The 22636-nt window shown below is 39.3% G+C and overlaps 3 protein-coding genes across 4 annotated transcripts in view; 1 reads left to right on the top strand and 2 right to left on the bottom strand.

The window, feature by feature from the left end:
• Positions 1 to 22636, top strand: part of NF1 (neurofibromin 1) — a 258016-nt gene that overhangs the window by 178770 nt on the left and 56610 nt on the right. The window lies entirely within an intron of this gene.
• OMG (oligodendrocyte myelin glycoprotein) lies at positions 4948 to 7660 on the bottom strand. Its single transcript, XM_040455285.1, has 2 exons — positions 7487 to 7660; positions 4948 to 6643 (listed from the first exon to the last, which is right to left on the bottom strand). The coding sequence occupies exons 1-2, from the start codon at positions 7487 to 7489 to the stop codon at positions 5315 to 5317; spliced, it is 1332 nt and encodes a 443-aa protein (XP_040311219.1). The 5' UTR covers positions 7490 to 7660; the 3' UTR covers positions 4948 to 5314.
• Positions 16073 to 22636, bottom strand: part of EVI2B (ecotropic viral integration site 2B) — a 9560-nt gene continuing 2996 nt past the window's right edge. For both annotated transcript variants that reach the window (XM_040455284.1, XM_040455283.1), the window contains one exon: positions 16073 to 17828. In XM_040455284.1, coding sequence (XP_040311218.1) covers positions 16460 to 17815 — 1356 coding nt within the window. In that variant the 5' untranslated portion in view covers positions 17816 to 17828 and the 3' untranslated portion in view covers positions 16073 to 16459. The remainder of the gene's footprint in view (positions 17829 to 22636) is intronic.

Below are 22636 nucleotides of genomic sequence, written 5' to 3'. Positions count from 1 at the left end.
TTAAGGGAAAAAAAGGACTCTGTGGATTATGACCTGCACAAACCACACACATGGTGCTGGCAGGTAGCTCCCTAAGCACCTGAGCTTCCACTTTGGGGAAGTGAGAACCCTGGGGTGGTTTTGATTTGATTTGTTTTGGCACACTCACACAAAGGAAGTAAGGTCAAAAGATGTATTACTTAGGGATCCCAGAAGTGTTCAGGGGGCTGGGAGCAATGAGCTAGAGGAAGGCATGCTTCCGTCCCGGCTTACCGGCAAGCAGGAAACAGCACAGGGTAACAAGCACCTGTTACTTAGAAGGTGGTTGGGACGACAGTCACTGACTTTTCACGGGCCCAACTCTGAGTAGTTATTTAACAATGTGCACCAGGAAAAGCAAAGCAGGAACTGGTGGTGGAAATCCTAAGCTCGGGTCCTTATCCGGAGGGCCAGACTCTGCGTGTGTGCGGGGTTGTCCTACTGCCAGACGCCTAGGCAGCAGCTCAGGGTAGCTGTTTCCTCCTCACGGCTGCCAGTTGCCGTTCAGAGAAGTGGTGCCAACATGTGAATGTGGTTATTTCGTGATGGCTCTCCGGCCTTCATTTCTGTTTCTTAAAGATTGCTTGCTGAATTAATGATGAAAATGGTATCCCATTTTGTTTTCATTTTCAGTCATTATGTGGTAGTCCCTAGGTCCATATACTTTTCTCAGGATACTTCCTGTCTTTTAAGTGCTCTGCTTATGTCCTTTGCCCATTTACCCATTGGGAATCTAAATATTTTTCTTATCAATTTTGTAAGCTTTTGATGAACAATCTCCTTTGTGGTATTCTCTTTGAATATTTTTATTCAGCTCATTACTTCCACATAAAGAAACTTGGGAGTTTTATATAGACAAATCCGTCGATAATTTCTTTGTGATTTTTTTCCCCTTTCCTAATTAAAAAAAAAGGTCTCCCAGAGATTTATAAATACGTTTAAATTCTTCTGCTGGTTTTAAGACTTCCTTTTTTTTTTTCTTTTTAATGTTCTCATTTTTAGTTTGTTGTGTAGGTGTATCATGTGAAGTGAGGGTTGAAGTAGGCTGTTTTCCAGTTTCCCCAGTATTCTTAATACTGAATCTTACCCTTGCCCTTTGATTTGTGATTTTTTTTTCCTTCTAAAGTGAACAATGTATGGGAATTTCCTATGCGGTAGGCACTGTTCTAAGCATGTTACATGAATTATGTCATTTTGCCCTCACTCCTCTCAACAACCCTGTGAGGAAATGGAAGTCCTTAGAATTCTCTCTTCTGTGCACAGTACTCTGACTGTGCTTGCATATCTGTGCTGTGGCTGTCTGCCTTTCTATTTTTATGTCCCTACTATTTTGTCTTAGAAGGGTTCTCCTCCAGAGAATGTGTAAGATACCTCTACTGTGTCTTCCTATTTTCTGTTCTTGCCTATTTATTTTTCCAGGTGACTTGAAGTGTTTTATGTCATGTCTGAAAAAGAATCTCATTGGAATATATTTGTCAGAGTTGGTTTAATCCACGAATTATACCGGAAATAATCTCATTTTTGCGGTACCACTCAAGGTGTGTCTCGTGTACTTAGCCTTGATTCCAGGTGCTGAATAAATGTCTGTTGAGTGAAAGAATAAACGAATGGAGAGATCTTTGTGTATCGTCTTCATCAAGTTTCAGCTAATACCTCGCATTAATGCTTTTTTAGCTTTTCCCCCATTCGGTCCTGCACATTTCATGTGAATGTTATTTCAGGCATTGTATATTTGCTTTGTTGTTGCTGCAATGAACGGTATCTTTCTTCTGTAATTTTCTAACTATTTGTTGCCAACACACAAGAAAATCCTTCATGTTTCCATATGCTTTTTGTTATTTAAGGTTATTCTTTTGAAGGCATTCCTGAGGAATCCTTTGGATAGACCATTATTTCAGTTTATTAATAGTAATAATTGTGTTTCCTATTTCCATATAATTGTATCTGTTATTCCTGTTCTGGAATGTCCCAAATAATGTTGAAAAGATTGATGACAAAATAGGCATCGTTGTTCTGATTCTGATTTTAATAGAAATATAACTTGTCACTTTTAACTGTGATGCTGGCTGGTAGTTTGCCATGCATGCTCTCATTCTTTGTCTAGTTCTTAAAACGCATTGCATAAGGAATAATGTTAAAAAAGATTTGAGGTTGACTTTCATTTGACATCTTTGGTGTTGGTTAAAGGAATTTGCTGCTGCTTCAGAGCATTGTTATGGAAGGTTATTGAATAGCACATACTTGTGATCTTTTAATTTAGCCACAGAAGACATCTTCTTCTTCTGCTGTGATAGTGAATGTTTCTCTTTCTTCTGCGTCCCTATTCCACTAATACATCTGAACCTGAACTCTGGAGGGTGGAAAAGCAGCGACTGAAGCCAGCACACCCTTTCATTCTGTTGCTGTTAAGGTGTGGAGCTTGGGTATTCCTACCTGCATTTCTCAAAAGCATTGGGCTTGGGCATATCCATAATAATAATAACCCTAACAACAGCAGCAGCAACATTACTGCCTATAGAATGTGTTGGGGGGGAGCACGACAGTATGATAAGCTGTCTGTGAATTGTACCATTTGATCCTCAAGACAAACACTATGAATAAGTTCTGCTAGTCCATTTTAGACACGAGGAAACCTTGACCCTGAGCAGTGGTAACATGGCCGGGATTGTACAGCTGAGAAGTGACAGAAGCAGGATTTAGGCCTAGAACTTTAGCACGACACATGCTTCCCTGCTGATTTATCCCTTATTGCATTTACTTTGTATTTGTGCTCTTATTAGGATCCTCTTGACTGGTGAGAAACAAAAGTTACTTATAAAATAGAATTAAGCCCGAGGGGTGGATGAATGGATGGATATATATCTAATGAGCTTGAGAGGACTAACGTATTTTGAAATGTTTATGGAGCCAGTAATACAGAAGTTCTTGTCTTAGTGGCAAATAATGAGTCCTCCTCCATTAAAAATGATAAGAACACAATTTCCTTAGAAGGAAGTTTATCTAATTACTTTAAGGCTAGGTAATACTTCTTTCTAAGGATTTGAAGTCTGTGTAGTTGACTTGTAAATTACTCCGTTTTTTCCTTTGCGTTTTGCAGACGAGTCAGGAAGATTGGTGTAATCCATAGATGCTACTAATGCTGTAATCCATAATTTCACCTTCTTGTCACTTGTCCCTGTAGCACTTCTAAGACAGCATTGTATTTTTGGCACCCTCAGAGTGAAAGACATCTAAGAAACCTACTTGTTGGGAAGCTCACTCTATGTGTTTCAGGAACCTGACATAAGTGTTTGGTAGAGGAGGGTGTGTAAGTGACTAGTCTTTTTTTTTTTTTTTTTTTTTTAATGTTTATTTATTTTTGAGAGAGACAGAGACAGAATGCAAGTGGGTTAGGGGCAGAGAGAGAGGCAGACACAGAATCAGAAGCAGGCTCCAAGCTCTGAGCTGTCAGCACGGAGCCTGACGCAGGGCTCGAGAACTCACGAGCCATGAGATCATGACCTGAGCCGAAGTCGGACGCTCAACCGACTGAGCCACCCAGGCGCTCCGAAAGTGAGTAGTCTTTACCATCGCTGGCAAAGCGACTAGGTCAGTGACGAGGAGGAGTGGAAGCAGCTTGCCCATTTAGAAAGGTAATGAATTTTAAAATCATTTAGGGGACTTTTTCAAATAACCCCCTTTCTTCATGGTGAGATTCCCTGACATGGTGAGTTGGGTTTGCTGGGGCAGGGGAATGTTTAAGAGCCACTGTACTAGTCAGCCTAGGAGAGAAATCGCCTTACTGAAGCTTAACAGTAGTTTTCCCATAAGCCCGGGCCTTTAAAACCAAAAGAGTACGTTAGAGGGTTATTCCTTTTCTGTCTCTCCAAATAGAAAGGTTCCCAAACCTGGAAAGAAGTCTTGTCTTATTTTAAAATTTCCTAGGAAGGAGCATCAGAGTTTCTTTCTGGACTCTCCCAACTCTAGGAATTGCTTGAAATAGAGCCTTCCTTATGTCTCACAATTTAAATCCCTCATTTGTGGCCTATTTCAGCTATGCTGTCTTGCATTTTAATCTAGCCTTGTTTCGGGGCTTCTTTTTCTGACTCGTGGCTATTACTTTTGTTCGTCTCTAATTCATAAGGTGGCTTTCTTGTTTGTATTTGTAGCAAATTCGCCATTTTCTTCTAGCTGCGCCCAGTGCAGTTTGATTTGGAGTGTGAACATCGGTCTTAGGCCCAGCCCTAGTCCTATATTGTGTGTTGTATTGGGTTCATCACCCACTTGTGGCACCAGGTGAACCCCGTCTTTTCTTCCCCTTCTCCTTGCCTGTTTCTTCCTTAGTGGTGCCCATGTTTGTCAGACCCCCAGGATTTTATCCCTAATCTATCCTTATTTTTAATTGAGGTAAATCAGATTCTGACATCCGACGTACAAAAGGTAAATTTCCCTCTCCTATACGTAGAAGACTTTTCATTTTGTAAATGTGTAAATTTTTCATTAGCAAATGGTCTGTTAAATGTGCGCTAAAACTGTCCCTTTACATATCTGTAAAGCCAAACTTTTTATGATCTTTTTAATACTTTCCTTAAATGCACAAAACAAAGGCGTTAAACTTTCCTGATTAAAATGCAAAGCCTAGTGTCTTCTAGCTTTTTGAAGAGCTTTTGTCCATTATATAATCTGTAAAGTAGCCAAGAGTTCCTCAGAAGCAGGACATCATTTAGATTTGAAACAATTATGGCTTGTGTGTAAAATAATGATGTGGCATAACCATTCATGGGGTAGCAACCACAGTTACACTTTAGTGGCAAAATCCTTGGATACCTCCAACATTTCTTTCATCTACCGCACAGACTTTACCAGAGTACCCTAGGACAAAAATGGTTCGGTCATTTCAATTACACTGAAAAGATTAAGTTGGTCTGACTAGAAAGCCAAATGACACAATTATGAGCATAGACCTTTTATTTTTTTTTTTCCCAGATGTTTGACAGTGTAAACATACATAAAATACATATTAAAGTTTAGATGCTTTACATTTTGTGCAGTAAATTGAAGCCTCAAAAAGAAAACATTTCATTAAAAAGAAAGAAACTCAGTCGTGTTACTTAAGACAGTAAAATAGCAGCGAGTACCGAGACATTGTGCACTTCTTTTCTTTAAGACAAGTTACTTCGTGTACATCAGAGTCAGAAATGTGAGACTGGCTTTCTCGAATACTTATGTAGCTTGAATCACTGGTTAGATAGGGGCATATTTTCCCAACTGTACATCAGGGGGGAGCTCTTTCATTGGCTTCCAACGCTGCGGCCCCTCAGCCAGCCAGCATGACCACAGCATTGAGCATCAAGAGAAATGAAGCGTTGACTTTCCAAGCACTGGCCGCAGAAGGTAAGCGAGTCTTTACATTTGTGGTTGTCTCTTCCCTTCGGAAGTTAAGGGTTGTGCTTTGTTGAGGCATTTCAGAGAAATTACTTGGCATGCCACTAGTAATACTTAGGGTCATGGGTGTTGGGGACGATTTTGTTGAGCTAGTGAGGCTTGTGTTTGTAACGATTCCATCTTGGAGATGAATAGTTAGAGTTGCAGCTGCTGCTTCGTGTGAATTGATGGTTTCTAAGGATGTGTCTTCGGGGTAGGGCACAAAAGCCTTGTCGGTGCTAGCAAAGGTGGTGTCTTTGCTTAGAGTGGCACCAAACGTTGTTTCCTTCGTTCGGTATTGTTTGGGGGTTTTGGTCACTCTGGACTGAGTTACCATACTCAGAGAGTTAATGGTGTCCACTGTCTGCATCCCACTTAGGGTGAACAAGCTTGAGGTAAATCCAGAAGGTGTGGGATATATGCTATGTTCCTTCAGAGATGATATTTGGCTAGAACAGGGAGTCCCTATCACATGGGCTTTTGTTTCCATCACCCACTTCAATAAGTAAGTGATGTTTTGTTTGTGGTCACATGACCACCTGTTATTGTGAAGGGTTATCTCCTGCAACTGAAAGAGTTGGTCAAAAGCTTGATCTGGAATGAATGTGAACTTATTATTGTGCAGGTAAAGATGTGTGAGATTTGTCAGGTTTATTAATGTTCCTGGAAGGATTTGTGTCAAGGAATTGTTAGACAGGTCCACGATATGTAGTTTGGAGGGCATGTTGGTTGGAACTGTCCACAGTTTGTTACTACTGAGGTTGAGAACCTCAAGACTTCTCAGTGTATTTTTAATGAGAACAACCTTTTCCAGCATATTCTTAGAAACATCCAGATATTTAAGGTTCCACTGATAAGCAGTATCAGATTTGTCAAGCAGTTTAATGTTGTTGTTAGCAGCAGACATGTTCCAGAGGGACCGAGGTAACTGAGCAGGCAGGCTTTCGAGCCTGTTGTTTGAAATATCCAGGGTCCTCAGATTGGTGTATTGGGTTAACTGGTTATGAAGATCGGTAAAATGGTTATAAGACAGATTTAAATGGATAATATTCTCTTGCAGTCCAGATGGTAATGTAGTCAAGTTTCTGCCTGAACAGTCCACATGCCTGTGCCTCTCTGTGCATATACATTGGAGAGGACAAATGCATAAAATACCAGGTGTCAGAAACAGAAGGATGAACAAGCTGGGAGACATTTTCAATATCTGATATTCCATCAAAGCCTGGAAACAAACAGATACACCCTTCTTTTAATATGCAAACACAATTAGGCATCTGCATGGGTCAGTTAGCATTAGGCAAAATTTTCAATAAACCTCGTTGTTGTTGAGTCCTTTTATAATTGTTCCAGTGATTAAACTAACAAAGCTCCCCTTCATTTATAGTCCAAATGCTTAATCCTTCAATTGGGGCTATGTGGTAGAGAGGGACTCTCTCCCCCTACTTGCTCCTGTATTTTGTCCCTTCTTTTTTCCCTTCCTTTACCAGTCTTTCTTATTTATCTTCCCAGAGCCTTAAAATTACAAAATGGCATTCTCTGCAAATAGAGAGTCAGAATCTTAAGCTGTTACTCTTTTTGAGAATATCCCTTCTTACTCAGATAGGAAAAAATGGCTGTCGTGCCTGGGGTTTTTTTGGGGTGTTGTTTTTTTTTTTTTTTTAAATCTCTGCGGTAATGTAATAGTCAATATTGTGTACAGAGTAAGATTTGATTTAGATATTAAGACAATACTTTGAAATTCATCTTTGTCTCTTTGGGATAAATATGTCCTAGCAAAACATTTCAAGGCACTTGAAAAATTCAGACCAATACCATAATTTAAACCTCCCATTTTATAGTGATTTTCTTATGTATATTTCAGTGCCGATTCCAAAAGAAAGCAGCGTGTATATTTACAAAGTGAATGAATATTAAAAAGAAACCCCTCCACTGACACTGCAGCAAATTTCTGGTGCATGCACTTGCTTGCTACTGAATATATATTCAATCCTCACGTTGACTTTTTCTTTAAAAAAAGGAAAAAAATTCCCAAGCCAGTCTTTTACTGATCTAAATAACCGCTTACCATAGTGTCGTCTTCAGCAGCAGCATCTCATTTTCTCCGGGAAACTTAAGCTTTAAAGGTCGCCTTGCTCTGGAGAGTGGGAGCCGCTTCTGGCTGTGGGCTGTGCTTGCCCGCTCAGCTGCGCTGTGCGGCTGTGAGCCCGAGCTCTGCAGCCACCTGATCAGTCCACAGAGGACTGCAGCGCTGTCATTGGTGCTGACTCAAATTTAGTGCAAGAGGTGCACACGCAACAAAATGGGCCCCCCAAGTTTGTTTGTTTGTTTTTTTTTTTCAATTTACAGCATGGAGCATGCCCATCTACCTCCCAATTTGCCAGAGGATGTGGTGCCTCGTGCCCATTAGACCTGGCCCTCACTCATTTCTGTGTATTTGAGCTCAGGTTCCACATTCTGACATTGCCTCATGAAGAATGTGCGGTTCTCTTTTTAAAGCCTCTACTCCGTATTCTTTTTACACGTTGGAAAATGTTGAACACGAACTTGACCGTCCTTTTCTAAGGTGTTAATTTAACTATTTTTAACTCCTGCCTTTTCATGTTCTTCTAAAATGGTTCAGTTGTCCTGTCACTTTTTAAAATAACAGAATACAATCTATGTTTCATTTTCGGGTGCTCCCCCAACATGCTGATTATTATGTATAATCAGCTTTTCAGATGTATCAACCACTTCAATCTTCCTTTTTCGGAAGTACCAAAGTACTTACACATGGGGTTATTTTGTCATTATCTTTCTGGTACAAAGGATCATTTAGCCCAGACTACACATAAGCAAGACTACATTTTTAAATGAGCATCTCATGCTTTTAGTTAAATTCATATGGTCAGATAAACATGTTTTATTTTATGTCTTTTAGGTTAAGGATCTTTTTTCTCTATGCAACTCAACTTCGTTTAGTGAGTGGGTATATGTATTGTTCCGTCCAGAGACATCTTCGATACAACAGGAGTGACCATGTATTCATTTGATTTTGTGTTTTAGAAATAATTGTATCAATTTTAGGTGATTTCTTCAGAATGTTTCACATTTTGCCTTACTGAGAAAGCAATTTATAGTTTTAAAATTGCATAGGGGAGCCTGGGTGCTCAGTCAGTTGAGCATCTGACTTCAGCTCAGGTCCTGATCTCAGGGTTTGTGAGTTTGAGCCCCATGTCGGGCTCTGTGCTGACCACTCAGAGCCTGGAGCCTGCTTCAGATTCTGTGTCTCCCTCTCTCTCTGCCCTCCCCTGTTTGTGCTCTGTCTGTTTTTCAAAAATAATAAACATTAAAAAAATTTTTTTAAAGAAATAAAATTGCACAAAATAACGTCAAAGGCAAAACTTTGGTCATGAGTTTTAGAAAATGTGACTAGATTTGTAGTAGCTTCTGCTTCACCCTTTAGTGGATTGATTGTATGAATAATCTGTAAAAGCTCAAATCTAATTCCCAGAATATCCAGAATATCCACTTTACCTTAGAAAAGAAAGCAAATAAAGTTACGGGATTTTCTTTTTTTTTTTTTTTTTTTTTAATTTTTTTTTTTTCAACGTTTATTTATTTTTGGGACAGAGAGAGACAGAGCATGAATGGGGGAGGGGCAGAGAGAGAGGGAGACACAGAATCGGAAACAGGCTCCAGGCTCTGAGCCATCAGCCCAGAGCCCGACGCGGGGCTCGAACTCACAGAGCGTGAGATCGTGACCTGGCTGAAGTCGGATGCTTCACCGACTGCGCCACCCAGGCGCCCCTAAAGTTACGGGATTTTCATTACCAAATTGTTACTATTTAAAAACCAATTCTTAGCATGTTACATGTAAAGAAGATCTCCTTTTGCCTTGTTGTTAATCCTTTGTTTTTCTCTAAATTTGCCATTCCTTTGCCCCAGATTTTTACCCCAAACAGAATTTATTATATTAAAATTTGAAGTTTATTTTCTTAGAAAAGAAACTATACTCTAAGAGTCACCTTTTGTATGAAATTCATGTTCCTCAAAAAATATCTATATTTTAAAAGTCTGCAGTGTTAGAGATTTATTATTGATTAGGTGCTTTATTCCCACTTTACTTGGAGAGTTCACCCTTGGACTCTTAATAAGATTCTTTCTATGGATTTCAGAAACCAGTCATCAGTCTTAGTGCTTAAAAGTAATGTGTTAAAAATACTACGTTCAGCAATATTGTGGAAATAGAGAACGATTGTTTTGACATTTAGATTTCTTACATTTTAGCTCCTGTATATACTGTTACACTTCAAGGGGTGAGACTGAGGGTCAGCTTACCAGACACCTAAATCTCTGTTACAATTTTAGGAAGTCTCATTACATCAATGTGGAAATAGAATTACCCAGTCCCATTATACTTACCAGTACTTTTTTTCCCCTGAAACCAGGAACATGTTATTTCATTAACTTACGGACTCAAATGAATTTGGGTTTAGGCTTTATTGAGATTAGATTCTGCTGTATATACTAGAAAATTCCAATACGATGGTAGTGACAGTATTTCTCATTTCAAGTTTGGGGACATAACCAAATTGCTTCCTATTATTCAAAGATTTCAAAAAGATAAAGGGGAAACATTTTTAATATATTTGAATTGTAACAATCTGCCCTTATGTTTTTGGAAGCTCTCATCAAGTAAAATAATACCATATATTACTATTACTCAAATAATTTTGTATAGCCTTAAGTGTTTGTTAAAATTTATTTTAGATACGATTTCAGACAAATTGCATTTTAGATACGTCTGTCAAGTCAGGAGTTCCAGCTATTGAAGCAACTATTATATTCTAGAGACTAAGCTGTATATTCATTTAACATACTCTTTTGTGAAATGCCCTGTCCTAGGATATATTACCCCAACCTTGTGAAAGGTGTAACAGATTGGCCTGCCAGGGAACAACTGTCCCATGGTAATCAACAATTGAGAAGCCCAGTCGGTCTGTCTCTCTGTCTGGTTTTTTTTTTTCTTTTTTTACTGATTCCCATTTTATATTTTTATGAAGTTTTTAAATCTTGGTTCCAGTATAGGTGACATACAGTGTTCTATTCGTTTCAGGTGTACAATATAGTGATTCAACAATTCTATACTTAGTGCTCATCACCATAAGAGTACAGTAGTTTGTCTTTATTTCTTAAAAAAAATTTTTTTTATTCTTATATATATTTTTAAGTTTATTTATTTTGAGAGAGACAGCGTGAGCAGGGGAGAGGCAGAGAGAGAGGGAGACAGCGCAGAGCCTGATGCAGGGCTTGAACTCACAAACTGTGAGATGATGACGTGAGCGCAAACCCAAGAGTCGAATGCTTAACCAACTGAGCCACCCAGGCGCCCCTAAAAAAAATATTTTTTTAAGTTTATTCATTTTGAGAGGGACAGAGAGAGAGGGAGAGAGAATCTCAAGCACTGACAGTACGGAGCCCAGTGCAGGGCTAATAAAGAATGCAAAGTCCTGACCTGAGCTGAAACCAAGAGTTGGGCGCTTAACCAACTGAGCCACCCTAGCACCCCTGTCTGTCTGTCTTTCTTTTTTTCTTTCTTCCTTTTTTGGGGGGGGGTTTTGTTTGTTTGTTTGTTTATTTTTGAGAGAGAGCATGAGCGGGAGAAAGGCAGAGAAAGAGGGAAACACAGAATCCAAAGCAGGTTCCAGGCTCCAAGCTGTCAGCACAGAGCCTGATAGGGGACTTGAACCCATGAGCCGTGAGATCATGACCTGAAGTTTGACACTTAACTGACTGAGCCACCCAGGCGCCCCTTCATTTCTTCATTTCTTATACTCATAACATCTGTCATGCTTATTTGAGAGTAAAAGTACTACATTTTTTGTTTTTGGTAACATAGTTGGCTATTCAGACTGAATTTTCTGCTGGAAACAAGAGTACTCAACAAAGTTTTTAATGGCATGGATGAACTGACAAGATAGAAATGATCAGGTTAGAACCCATGTGGATCAGTTTCTTGTCCCACCTCCCCACCTTTTTTTTCCCATGCCACTGGCTTGTTGCCAGAACTCATTTATTCATTCTGGATTTATGTTTGCTTCCTCGTAAACATTTAATTTGTTTCTCTGTCCACCATATTTCCTATAAATGGTTCCTAACAGCATTAACAAAATTGTTCATTCATATCATCGTACAATAGTTTCAGATAATGCCAATATTGCTAGAGACAGATTACACACTATTGAATAAAATTTAAGATTTCTTTGTAGTTCTCTTTGTTCTTAGAATATAATTCACTAAGGATGTATAGTCCATTCTGTTGTCTAATACAACTTGAAATAATGTTTTTTTCTCTATGTTTATGTCACCAACTTTACCTAAAGTTGGGTTCATTTGTTTCTATTAGTTAATAGTTTTTAGGGACTGCTTAAGTCAAAACTATATAAGAAGATATATTCAGAGAAATCTTGCTTCTGCGTCCCCTTCACCCTATTCTATTCTTCCTCCTATTGGTGACTATTTGTATTAACTTTTGGTTTTATCTTAACAGTCTGTCTGTCTGTTTTTGTTTTTTTTTTTTTTTTGCAAACATTAAAATATGTATGTATTGTATGTTCTTATTCCCTTTGCTTGTATTAAGGGCTGTATACTAAATATGCTGTTATACATCTTATTCTTTTTTTCCTTAATGTATCTTGAAGATCATTTCCCATCAGCAAATAGAGATCTTTCACATTCATTTCACAATGCTTAGTACTCTTTATGGGATTGTACTTACCATGGTTTATTCCACCAGTCCCTATTATGAACATCTGTGTTGTTACCAGACTTTTGCTGTTACAGATAATGCCAGTGAATACCCTGGCACCTAAGTAACTTCATATTTTGTCCGATGAATCTTTGAAAAAGGTTCCTAGAAGTAGGATTGCTTGGTGAAAAGGTAAATGCATTTGGAATGTGTCTGGATATTACCGCATTTTTCTGTGTAGTCCATACCATTCTGCAGCCCCCTCAACAGTGAATCACGGTGTCATTCTCTATCACCTCACCATACACTTTGTTGTTGAACTGTTGGATTTATAGCAATCCGCTGGGATCGGTATCTCAGGGTAATTTTAAATACAGTGCTCTAATTTGAAGAAAGTTGTACATCTTTCTGTTTTCAGGAGCCATTAAAATTTTTTCTTCTGTGACTGTCTTTTACATTTTGGACACTTTTTTCTATATTGTTGTGGGTCCTTCCTTCCCCCCAAACAGAATTTTTTTTTTCAACTCAGAAATATTAGCCCTTTGTCTTATGGTTGCAAATTTTTTCCAGTTTGCCTTTGACTTTATTACAGTGGAATTTGCTTTTTGTTTTTTGACAGTTAAAAGTTTTTTTTTTTTATTTTTTTTTTCAACGTTTATTTATTTTTGGGACAGAGAGAGACAGAGCATGAACGGGGGAGGGGCAGAGAGAGAGGGAGACACAGAATCGGAAACAGGCTCCAGGCTCTGAGCCATCAGCCCAGAGCCCGACGCGGGGCTCGAACTCACGGACCGCAAGATCGTGACCTGGCTGAAGTCGGACGCTTAACCGACTGCGCCACCCAGGCGCCCCTAAAAGTTTTTTATATAATTAGATTTTCCTCTTCTTTTTATTGCTTCTGGAGTTTGAGTCTCAGCTGGGAAGATTTTTTTCTTCCAGGTTATAAAGCAATTCTCATATTTTCTTCTATTACTTATATAATTTCATGTTTTATGTTTATATCTCTGGTCTGTTTGGTGCTTATCCTAATGTATGGATCCAATTTTATCTTTTTCCAAATGTCTATCCAATTGTCCCCATATTTCTTCCACTGATTTGAGATTTGAGTCTATTTCTGGACTTTGCATTCCATTTGTCTAATCAGGTAGAAGTATCACAGTGCATGATTATTATAATGTTTTAACTATAGGTGCCCAAATATTTTGCTACGTTACTTTTTGATTAGAACTAGGTAATAACAATTACAGCACAGATCATTGTGTCCCCCACGACCAACACCAAATGGAGTACATGTGTGATACATATATGTTGCAATGCCTGACATAGGTGCTCTTTGGTCCTCTACTAGTGAAAAGAGTCCTGACCCAGGAGTCAGGGAACAAACTCAGCTTTTAGCACCACTACTAAGCAAGTCACTACTCTTTCTGGCCTATTTTCTCATCAGTTAACAAATAAAAGGAGTTGAACTGGATGGTCTTCAGGGTTGTTTCTGAATCTGGTTAGTGCTGATCTGGTAAGAGCACCACTGCCGTATGGTAGTTCAGTCTATGTTTTATCCCCCTGGGCCGTGTCCTTTTCCCATTTTCATGAAACAGAATTTTTCTTCCACTCTGGATCCTGGCTCTTCCATCTTTTTTTGTAGGTTTTTCTTTGTTCCAGCACTTTCTTCTCTCCTGGATGTCTTTTATTAGCTTGCATTTCTTTCTGCTGATTAAGCAAGGATTGCCACTGTTTGGCTGCTCAGCTTCCACTGACCTCAGTGGGGAAAATTACATGCAGTGAATGGGAATTCTTTTTCCCCCTGGCAGAGAATTTTTTAAAAAAGACAACACCCAAAACTAGCTGCTGACAGTAAGACTGTTCTTCAGTTGTACAGAGAACAGAAGGAAGAAAGCTGCATGTAGGGTTTGAAGAAATCAGATGGGACTATGACCAGGTCATCGGCTCCTGATTTATCCGTAAGAGTTGGTGTTTCCCTATATTTCCCAGCACCCATCCTTCAAGAGATCAGGAAAAAAGGTAATGAGAAAGAAGAACAAAAGTGTGGAAAGAGCCTCTTGAGTAACCATCTTACATGTGAAATGAGAAAGGTTATGATGATTTAAAGCACATCAAAGTCTTGACCAAATATAAAAACATAGCTTATTTATCCTAAATAGAATTCAGGAAATTCATAGGAGATTCTTAAACTCCTGATTGCTGCTGAGTAGGATTAACCTTAAAAATGCTAAGTTTGAAAAACAACATGAAAGAAGCGCTTTCAAGTGGGAGACAAAGAACCAATGTAATGTGGCAAGAGACATGCTTCAGGAATAAACGCCAGGAAAATAAGTCCAAGGAAGTGTTTCTGCAGATAAGGCTTTTTAATGGTCAGTAAGGGATGGTTTAAAAGATTTAAAGGGAAATATTGTGTATAAAATTTCAGTGTCCAAAAAAGCCCGCTAGTTTTTTGTTTTTGTTTTTGTTTTTTTACTAAAGTGGGAGCTTTGTTAGTTTCTTGAACACCAGTGCTACAAATAAATACTGAATTTGTTCTGAAAACCCCCACAGTTATGAGGAGTTCTTCACGGTTAAACTACTGACAAGACCACCACATTTTATTCTGAGTGATGGCTAGGGTAAGGAAGAAGACCACATGCTTGTTGGGCAAAGAAACACTTCTGTGGGCACAGGCCGGCACCCCCACAAGCCTAGCCCAGGAACGCTCACCGCCTGGACTCTGACAAAGATTAGGTCCACCCCTACTCTGGTAACTCAGTTTCATCACTTGTCAGGTAATGGAGAAAAGACGAAGTTCTGCATAGGAAAGGTGGTTTAAGAGTTTAAATGTATAGTGTCAGAGAAAGTGTCCATTTAGGGGAAGTTGAGAATCATCTGTGTTTGATGTAGTCTGTTTTTCTTGGAAAAATCATTCAGATTTGGAATGGAGCCATCGAAGTGTGGTTTTGTGTGTGTGGCTTTATTTTTTGTTTTCCTTTATAAGATTTCATTTTGTTTGGGTGCTAGAGCCATAGAACAAAGAAATTTTTACAGATGCTTAGTTTTAGGAGCGCCTGGGTGGCTCAATCGGTTAAGTGTCCAGCTCTTGATTTCTACTCAGGTTATGATCTCACAGTTTGTGAGTTCAAGCCCTGCATCAGGCTCTGCGCTGACAGTGTGGAGCCTCCTTGGGATTCTGTCTCCCTGCTGCTGTCTCTGCCCCTACCCTGCTCGAATTCTCTCTTTCTCAAAATAAATAAATAAACTCAAATAAAATTTTAAAAAAGGATGTTAGTTTAAAAAATTGTGCTCCCCCAATGTCTACAGTTTATGGTGCATGCTTATATTTTTTTCAGAGTAAACATCCCCAATCCAACCCCCACCCCCACAATTTGGTGTTTTAACATACTTGCTTTACTATTTCCAGTGAGAGCTAAAAGGAAATTTTTGTATTCTCAAACATGCATTTTGGTTTCTCATCCCCACAAACTTGGAATATGTATTTAATACTTGAGGTGTTAATTTAAAATTTGGAGTTTTAGAGCACTCTGCTGGCTCAGTCAGCAGAACATGCGATTCTTAATCTTGGGTTTACAGGTTTGAGCCCCACATTGTGTGTGGAGATTACTTAAAATCAATCTTAAAGGAGCGCCTGGGTGGCTCAGTCAGTTAAGCGTCCGACTCTCAATTTCAGCTCAGGCCATGATCTCACAGCTCGTGAGTTCAAGCCCCGCGTCAGGCTCTGTGCTGTGACAACCTGCTTCCAATTCCATGTCTCCCTCTCTCTGTCTGCCCCTTTCCTGCTCGCGTTCTGTCTCTCAGAAAGAAATAACATTTAAAAAAAAATTTTAATCAAAAACTTTAAATAAAATTTGGAGTTTTGTTTAAAACTTGGAGTATGTATTTAATTTCTCATCCCCTCCCTCCCCATCTCAAACTTTGAAATGGAAAAACAAAGTGTTATTTATTCAATGTAACTTTACACACAGCTATTCAGGAAAAAAGTATATATCCATTAGATGATATTAACTATATGTAGAGTGCTTATTTCCAAAGTGGCTAAATTACTGACATACATACCATCCACATAGGTAAAATGTTCTCTACATTAAAGTTAGGTACAATAGCTAGTAAATAGATCACTGTTATGTCATTTTTTTAAAAATAAGTTCCAGCCATGCACATGGGCTTTAGCAGATTTCAGGTAGTTCCTGAATAAAAATCAAAATTGGCTACCAGTTGCCTTTTAATATATTTCATCACATGAAGAGAAAAAAAAGATGGAGTTCTGTAGGAAGGATGGAAAATCAGCTAAAAAGCAAATTACAGTATTTATAACAGTTCTTCAGGTGGGGGTGGCAAGGATTCACTGTGGTCTTGACCAGAGTCAGGAGGAATAGAGAATTCCTGACCCTGGATCTCATTGCGGGAATCTTCCTGGTTTTTCATGAAATCTTCTGGTGCCGGGGGCAAGTGAAACGAGTCGGGAGGAGGTGGAAATGATTGTTCAAACTCAGAATTGTAACCTTCACAGACTTGATTGAGACAGTCCAGAGATGGTGGGAGATTGGTGGACTCATTTGGAAGAGGAGATACAATTGTCATTGTGGGTTTGTCGGATTGGTTACTCTCCTGTCCTTCCAAATCAAGAAGTGGGGAAGGTGGTGGATAATCTGCATCATCTGAAGAAGAAATAGCAGTGCCGATCGTTGATCCCCCAGCACTCTCCTCTGATGTACCATTTACCTGATCTTTTATTTTCTCTGTTTTGGCGTTGTTGGAATCTCCAATGTGTTCACTTGATTCAAACAACTTAATTTCTAAGTCATCTGCTATGAGTGTGTTTTTGCTTGGTTTCCAGGGCATAAGTGAAACAATTGATGTCCTTTTCACGGGTACTTCATTTTCTCTAAAGTTATCCAAACAGATGTCGGGGGTTTCACCATCGGCAAATGGAGACCTACCTGCCCAATTCTGATCATTTGAAACTGGTTTTCTCAAGCATTTCCATAGCACAATCATGATTATAGCTACAAACATAGACGTCAGAATTACACCCACTAATGTGGCAGCTGTCAAATTAGAATTGGTTTCCCGTGGGATATTTGTGTTACTGGTAGTTTCTAGGATGAATCCTGGAGTCACCCTCTGTGAACTTTTGACACTTGGGGTTGGTGGTATAGATGGATTATGAACAGTTGGTAGTATTGGTTTTCCAGAAGACGTGTGGATAGATGATGGTTGTTGAGTGGAAGTGTAGAGAAATGGCGGCAGTTGTTTGGTAGAAGTATGGGCAGATGGTGGTAGTTGTCCGGCAGAGGTAAGCACAGGGAGTACTGTTTCTCGGGAGGAGGCATTGGCCGTTGGTATTGGTTGTCTGGTGATGTTAGAGGCAGGTGGTTGCCCAGCAGAAGTGTGCGCTGCCGGTTTTTCAGAAGGAGCATAGGCCCCTGGTATTGATTGTCCACCAGCAACTTTGGCAGTGGATATTGGTTGTGCAGAAGAAACATGGTTGAATTCTGTTGGTTGACTCCAAGGATTCCCTGTTGTGTTTTGAGAATTAGCTGAGACATTGAGCCTTGATGATATAAATACAGGAGACTCTGTTGTAATTTCTTCTGTCGTTAAGAGAAATGTATCACTGAGGTGTCCACAAAACAAAATTAAGGTGAAATATTTGGGATCCATTTCAGAATGTTTCCTTTTTATCAGTGGTTTTATAATGAAAGAAAGAAAGACAGGTGTTATTTGGTGTCTGGCACAAAGTAGGTAGGTATTTGAGAAGTATTTATCGTTTCTAATTTAGACTTCATACACTGCAGTGTAAATACTCTTGAAACATCCTAAACTTAACCATAAAACACGTGGACCTCAGAGGCAAACGTCTCTCTTCGTTCTTTCATAAGATCTGTACTTGGCCCTGCTACCCCTTTAGCTTCATTACCTCATAATCCTTCATTTCACAGTCCTACTTCTTAAACACATAGGCTCTGTGTGCTGGTTCCATATGCTCTCTACTTTTCTCTTCCTTGCGACTAGAAATATACCAGTCCTGTTGCTTTGAAGGACACCGATAATCATCTCTTACCTAATCCAACAGTCTTTTTCTTTATTCTTTCTTTTTCTTTCCTCCCTTTCTGAACCACTTTTGACACTATTGACTGTCCCTTCACTACTATTCAAGTAGCTCTTTGTGATAGTCTTCCTTTCATGTTAATCTCACTAGCTCCTGTTTTTCTCTTCTTAAATATGGGTACTTGGTATTCAGTCCTCACTCTTACCAGCTTTTCTCTGATCCTGAATCTATAAAATTTCAGCTCTCGCCTATATGCCATAACTCCCAAACCTGCACGTCCAGCCTAAATCTCCTTAATTCCAATTGCTTTCCATGACTTCTTGGTGGACATCTCCATGTATATATCCTACTCCATGTATATATCCTACATACTCAGATCAATCCATCTTCATCATCTTTATGTCAAAACTGACTCCTCTCTTCTCTATTTTCATTAATGGTATTGCCTTTGGTAGGTTTTTCATGCACAGAGTCTACTGTGTTCGTAGGCTCTGCAGCATCCTCAGAGTCTAGCACTATGTCATTACATTAGGAGCTCATACTCTTAAAGGAGTCCACTCAACTCAGAATCCTAAGTGATCTCTGAATCTGAGACCGTTCTGTCCAGTCGGTTAGTGTTGTCTTGCCGATGCTCTCATTTATTTATCGATGAACACTATCTTTGTGTCAGGCCTGTTCTAGGTTTGAGAGACACCCCCCCACACACACACCCAAAATACAGTTTCTAGTTTTCTAGTGGTGGAAACAAGTAATAATTGTAATAATTTAATAAGTTTTCTCATAAATGTATGCAAGAGATGCACAGAGGAACTAACATAGCCTGGGAGGTCTTCAGGCAGGGTTTCTCGGAGAAGTAAAACTTGAACTGAATTCGGAAAGGTCTGTAAGAACGAATTAAGCAAATAAAATATTCCAGTCAAGGAAACAACATATGGACACGGGTAGAGAAGGCACATGTGTAAGTTTGGCAGGCAGGGCTTTTTGTGGGATGTGGTAGATGGTAAAACTTGAAGAGTTAAGTTCCAGGTCTACTTCCAGCATGTAACTCTCCATGTAACTATGAGAACTAGTCATTTCATCTCTCCTGCTCTCAGTTGCCTTATCTCTAAAGTGAGGAGTTACACTAAGACGGTGTTCAACACTAGGTGTGATATACCTGTTTTGTAAATCATTAAACACAATGATAACTATTTGGTTGTTTCTTAACATTAGGGAAAGGAACATCTCAGGGTGTTAGATCCTGGTATATATGATTAGAAACTATATGTAGATTAGAAAGGGGTGTCTGGATGGCTCAGTTGGTTAAACGGCCGACTTCAGCTCAGGTCACGATCTCATGGCTCGAAGGCTCGTGAGTTCAAGCCCCACATCGGGCTTTGTGCTGACCGCTTAGAGCCTGGAGCCTGCTTCAGATTCTGTGTCTCCCTTCTCTCTGCCCCTTCCCCCATTCACACTCTGTCTCTCTCTCAAAAATAAACATTTTAAGAAATCATTAAAAAAAAAAAAAAAAGAGTTTGCCCAGTGTTATGTCACTATTAGTGACAGAATGGCATTTGTACCCAGGACCATCTGATTCACAAGCATATGCTCTTTCTACTCGTCTAAACCACCTCAGGGTTTACATTTTGGCTCCTTTACAGCAAAGAGCCATGTATGTTAGGAGCTTAGTAAATACCTAACCTGTATTGGCTTCATGGCTCCTTTCCTTTTCAATTTTTCACTATCTATGAATACTTCTGCCAGAATGTAAGCAGAGAAGATGAAATCAAAGTTATTAAATTATGCTCTATCCATTTTGCAAAAGGCTTAATAGGGAAAGAAATGGAAACTTTTGGCATAAATATGGGGATTTGAATCATCTCTAGATGGTTATCCATGCACAGTTCCCACTTGCTGTTCTTAAGAGCATCAACCCCTCAAGTTATTCTTCAGAGTTTCACTTTAGTTTTTTAAAAAATGCCATCCAAAGCAATGGAAAATATAGGCCATAAATTGGCTTCGGCCAAAAATGTTTCCTCTTTTGTGACTTCGCTTAAAATTTGTAAAAAACCCACATGGTTCCTCTTTTCAGTTAGCTGAAAAAGGCGTTAGAGAAGGAAAGACCTCAAACAGGAACATAATTATAAACCTATTTTAATTTGTAAGATCAATTTTGATAGGTTCATAGCTTCTTTGGTCTTCCTTTGGTCAATAGGAAGACCATAAAACTTTTGAGTATATGAGATTTTTTGCTTGTCATTTAAGGGTTCCAGCAATATCACAACCAAATTCTATTTTTTACCTATCTTATCTCTTTTTCCCACTCTTCAGTTAGCTGTCTACCCTCCTAGCATCTGCTACATCAGAATGTTAGAATCTGTTAGAATTCTGCAGCAAATCAGAACAGCCCAGAAAAGAAAGAGCAGGATTTAAAAGAGGAATAAATAGGGGGCCTAATGGTGAAGAAACTGACTTTTTCTAACTCCGAGAAGTGAGGCAGTTGTTACGACCAGTGCAGAAAGAAAGTTCTTTAACATACGTAGTTTTTAAAATATATAAACCATGTGTACCTGAAGTACCAACATTGCTTCTGTAGGGAGAAAGGCAGAAAGAAAGAACCATATGGGGCAGGGGAGTAAAAAGAAGATGTCAGATATGATGAAATGAAAAAAGGAGTGCAAAGAAATAAAAAAAATAACACCAAGGAGAAAAATAAAGCAAAAATTAAAGGAAGCAGCAAACATATGGAAAAGGAGAAGGTCAATGGACTAGAGAAATTATTGAAAAGAAAAGTTAATGAAAAGCTAAAGAAAAAGTAGTGGTTATGTAAACTAGCAAGAAATTAGGGTATTTGATTAAGGTGGGCAAAATTAGAAAGAAGTTGAGAGAGAAGATTGAAGTAGATGAAAGGCCCACGAAGTGCTGTGCTCTGTCACTAGCCTGTATCTGCGGACACAAGGAAGCAACCAAGAGCGGTCTTCCCAAGTGGAGGACTTGACTCACCTGTCTTCTCAGACTCCCTTGTCTTTCATTTCAGGCTCTCCTATCTGTTCTAAGTATCCCGAAGACACTTGAAATTTTTTCCTGGCACTGTTCACAAGCATGCCTGCTCATTATTCTAAAGAACCCATGCACGTAGCAAAGCACGTTTCTAAAAATCCCTTAGTCTGCTGCTCAAGCACATCCCAAATTTGTCTACCTTTGTATGCCAGTATCTTGCTCATTATTATAGGCTGACAACTTTGAGGTCGAAAATCTGTGATTTGGGTCCTTTGCTTTTCCTGAATATTTTAAAACATTTTAAAAGAGGAAGGAAAACGACAGCTATATGTTAACTAACTGTACAGGAAGTTACAGTGAAGTAGGAGTCCTCCTATATCAGCCATGTTCTCAGAATGGCATAAGGATATAAAGAGTATAGTTAGGGGGGCCTGGGTGGCTCAGTTGGTTAAGTGTGTGACTCTTGATTTCAGCTCAGGTCATGCATAATCTCACGGTTCATGAGATTGAGCCCCACGTTGGGCTCTGTGCTGACAGTGCAGAGCCTGCTTGGAATTCTCTCCCTCTCTCTCTGCCCCTCCCTTTCTCGTGTGTGTGTGTGTGTGTGTGTGTGTGTGTGTCTCAATAAGTAAACAAACTTTAAAAAAGAAAGTACAATTAAAATTGATTCTGTTAAGTTGCATATGATAAGAAATAGGTCATTGTCATTTTTTAACTTTTTTTTTAATGTTCTTATTTATTTTTGAGACAGAGAGTATGAGAAGGAGAGGGGCAGAGAGAGGGGGAGACACAGAATCCGAAGCAGGCTCCAGGCGCTGAGCTGTCAGCACAGAGCCCGACATGGGGCTTAAACTCACGGAGTGTGAGATCATGACCTGAGCCGAAGTCGGACGCTCAACTGACTGAGCTACCCAGGCGCCCCAGGTCATTGTCATTTAAAGAGAATCATGGAGATTTGGAGAACATATTCTAGGGAAAAAGTCAAGTATAGGTATAATAATAACTGAATTATTATGGCTTTGATATTATTACTGCTTTGATGTAATAAGTTACAAGATAGATTAAAATTTATTACTAGTGTATCTCCAGCTGGTTGTTATTAAATCATAAAAGGAAGAAAACACCAATTCTTTGTCTTGAGGAAGAGTGGCAAAAGAGATTAACCTTGAACTATAATAGGAAGTATTTGGTGACTTTTATCGATAATAATAGCTATCATCTACTGAGTACCCATTAAATGTTAGGTACTACCCTATTCAAAAAAAATTTTTTTTCAACGTTTTTATTTATTTTTGGGACAGAGAGAGACAGAGCATGAACGGGGGAGGGGCAGAGAGAGAGGGAGACACAGAATCGGAAACAGGCTCCAGGCTCTGAGCCATCAGCCCAGAGCCCGACGCGGGGCTTGAACTCACGGACCGCGAGATCGTGACCCGGCTAAAGTTGGACGCTCA

This window comes from Herpailurus yagouaroundi, unplaced genomic scaffold (assembly GCF_014898765.1).
Source record: "Herpailurus yagouaroundi ecotype Mexico unplaced genomic scaffold, PumYag 215, whole genome shotgun sequence".
Classification (NCBI taxonomy): Eukaryota; Metazoa; Chordata; class Mammalia; order Carnivora; family Felidae; genus Herpailurus; species Herpailurus yagouaroundi.
This window is presented reverse-complemented; position numbering and strand designations above follow the sequence as displayed.